Raw genomic sequence first — 2,931 nt, forward strand, 5'->3', positions numbered from 1 at the left:
GTAAGGAGGGGGGGGGGGCTGACACCAGAAATGGCAGTTTCTTCTTCTTTTCCTCCTTCTTTTCCATCTTCTCCTTCTCGGTGCGTGGCTGACGGTGAGTTCTCATTGGCTGTTACAGGTGATGGAGGCGGAGCACACTAAGACGAGAAGCGAACTGGTGCACAAGGAGACGGCGGCCAAATACACGGCAGCAATCGGCCGCATGAAGCAGCTGGAGAAAAAACTCAAACGCGCCATCAACAAGTCCAAGTAAGAGCTCAACAACCACACCGACTGCTACTGTAACTGCTCATTAATGCGGCAGAGAGGGAGGGAAAGAGGATTAACATGCACTCAGACAGCCATATTGGAGCTCAGCAGCTCTAAACAGCTGGTAGCAGTGGTACTTACGTAAAATGTGGCTGTTCTGGCAGTTTTAGGACAATGTTAAAGTGAATAAAGTTGAAAGATTTAAGGGAAAGTCCTAGATTTCTGACCATAAATAAACACATAATCTTTTTTTACAAATAATGCCGCTTTATCTCAAAATAGTACTTTGACTGACAGCAACGTTTAATGACTGTAAGATATCGTCATACATTCAAGTTCAAGTTCAGACTTAATTTAATCATTTCGACTGAAACTGCGTTCTTGTTGTTTAATCTAATCTGCTTCTTAGCTAACTAATAATCAAATATGGACTAGCAGACGAGGTTATGTATCAAATAGAAGCTAGTGTCATTGTGTATTTTTAGTTTCATATGATTCTGATTAGAGTGTTTTGTTCAAGCTAATGTCATTAAAGACTACAGTTTAGGTCAAATAGTCAGATTTTTGTCAAATGTGTTTTGGAGCAGTGGTTCTCAACCTTGACTAGAAAAATGGGAAATATTTTAATTTCACAATAATTGAATTGACTAGAAGTAAACCCACTGAGAGAATGTATAAGAATGATTATTCTGTTCACAGGTTTTATATACTTAGCAGATCAACAGTATAGTGTACTATTTTGTGTATTTAGAACTAAAAGTACCTCCTCAAACAGTTCATATATACTCAGAACATTACTCATACCGCAGTATATTCCAGCCTGGTTTTATATTTGGCCATTAATGGTGTTCTTTGCCGGACCAGCATGTGGTCACAGCGAGGTGCCGAGCTGCCAGCCCGCGACTGACTGCTAGTGGGTGACGTTAGCCAAATGTTGAGCTGCAGACAAAGAAGTCCCCATCAGCATAATGTCATCTGTTACAGGGGGTGTCTCACTTACACCCACAGGACTGATTATAAGAGCAATCAATCTGTCCGGCAGCAGACATTCTCTGTCCCTCCACCAGACGTCAATGAAACCAGACGATGTGGTTTCTGGCTTTCCGAACAGGTTAAGCCCAATCCATCTGTTCAACCCTGATGTGGTCTGAAGTCTTATTTTTTTAACTTGCACCTGAGCCGTTTTTTTTAAAGAGCCGGTCGCTCTTCCCCATTCTGCTGAAAGTGGTTTCTCTCTAAAGCAGTGAAACTCAGCCACAACCACAACCAACTGCTTTATTTCAAACAGTCAGGTGTTTGAGGGGAAATCTGTCACGCGGTGATGCCTCCTATAATGTCACAATGATGCGGTTGTCATAGTGAAACCTCAGCATTAATCATGTTCCAGGTGATATCTCTGAAATGAAATATAATAAATAAACAAGCACAGAATTTCCCTCTGCAGTATTGTCTCTCAGTATTTCTGTGCATGACTGGGCGAGGTATTTTTGCATTTCTCAGAGATCACATGTCCATCCTTATACAATACATACATCCTTACAAATAAAGATGCAAAAAGTGTGAAACACAGATTTGTGACTGAAAAAATACCCACATTTGGGAAAAAAACCACTGATAATTAAAAGCAATTTTCACCATAGTTGAAAGGAAGCCCAGAAAATGCTGCTGGTATTTAAAATGCAGATGAGCAGCCACATTCCCTCTGCGCAAGTTTAAAAAGAAACTGTTAAACTACACACTGTTTGCACTGCAGGGTTTCAGGTTTCAAACACCACTCAGCAAATGGATTCCATTTTTTTGTTTTTTTTCTTATATTTTATATTTTAATCACCTATTGAAAATAAAAACTGTAAATCATCTGCCCGAAAGCCCACGGACACTCGAACCTTTAATATCTCTAAACTGCCCTGCACACAAGAAGGTGACATCAAATCTCAATGCCATTATTTTTTGCCGTTTCCATTAATGGGCTGTCAAGAAGTTAATTTCCCTGTTGAGTAAGATTACGTTGGGAGCTCAGGGTTACGTTTCTGTACCCAACTTTCAGTAAAACTTCAGTTTCAGTGCTGATAAGTTACATAAGACCCTTCCTCAATAACCATGTGTATACCTTATTGCTCAGAGCCTGTGGAAGGCCTCCTGCCGTTATCCAACGCTTTCCAGAGGCAGAAGTAAAGTCAATGTACAGATGAGCTGAACAGTTACTAACATGTCTGAAAAAGTAAAGTAAAGGTAAAGTAATTAAAGTATTAATCCAGAAGAAGGTTAGTAAAGACACTCATGTCCTATGCCTTACTATTCTACCAGTTGTTTTCACTTAAAGTTTCTGAACTTTTATTATCTCTTAAGGGACCAGTGTGTAGGATTTAGTGGCATCTATTGGTGTAGTTTAGATTGCAACTCTGTCGACGATCGTCCCCTTCAAATTGTGTAAGAGAAACTATGGTGACCATGAAAGACCCTGTCTAGAGGCCATTGTTTGGTTTGTCCATTCAGGGCTACTGTAGAAACATGGTGGAGTCTGTGGAAGAGGACCCACTTACTCTGTAGATAAAATGTCTCATTCTAGTAGAAAACACAACAAATGTTATATTCAGGTGATTCTACACTAATGAAAACATACCTATAAATATTATATTCAATTTCTGCCAGCAGATCCACAGTAAATGTTTCACACAGTAA

The 2,931-nt window shown here is 39.8% G+C and overlaps 1 protein-coding gene across 1 annotated transcript in view; it reads left to right on the forward strand.

Annotated features, from left to right (window-relative positions):
- Positions 1–2,931, forward strand: part of LOC118336532 (SH3 domain-binding protein 5-like) — a 29,412-nt gene that overhangs the window by 22,220 nt on the left and 4,261 nt on the right. The window contains exon 4 of the mRNA XM_035673201.1: positions 119–249. Within this exon, the coding sequence (XP_035529094.1) occupies positions 119–249 (131 nt within the window). The remainder of the gene's footprint in view (positions 1–118; positions 250–2,931) is intronic.

Source organism: Morone saxatilis, unplaced genomic scaffold (genome assembly GCF_004916995.1).
Source record: "Morone saxatilis isolate NCDOM2014 unplaced genomic scaffold, NCSU_SB_2.0 Contig24, whole genome shotgun sequence".
Lineage (NCBI taxonomy): Eukaryota > Metazoa > Chordata > Actinopteri > Moronidae > Morone > Morone saxatilis.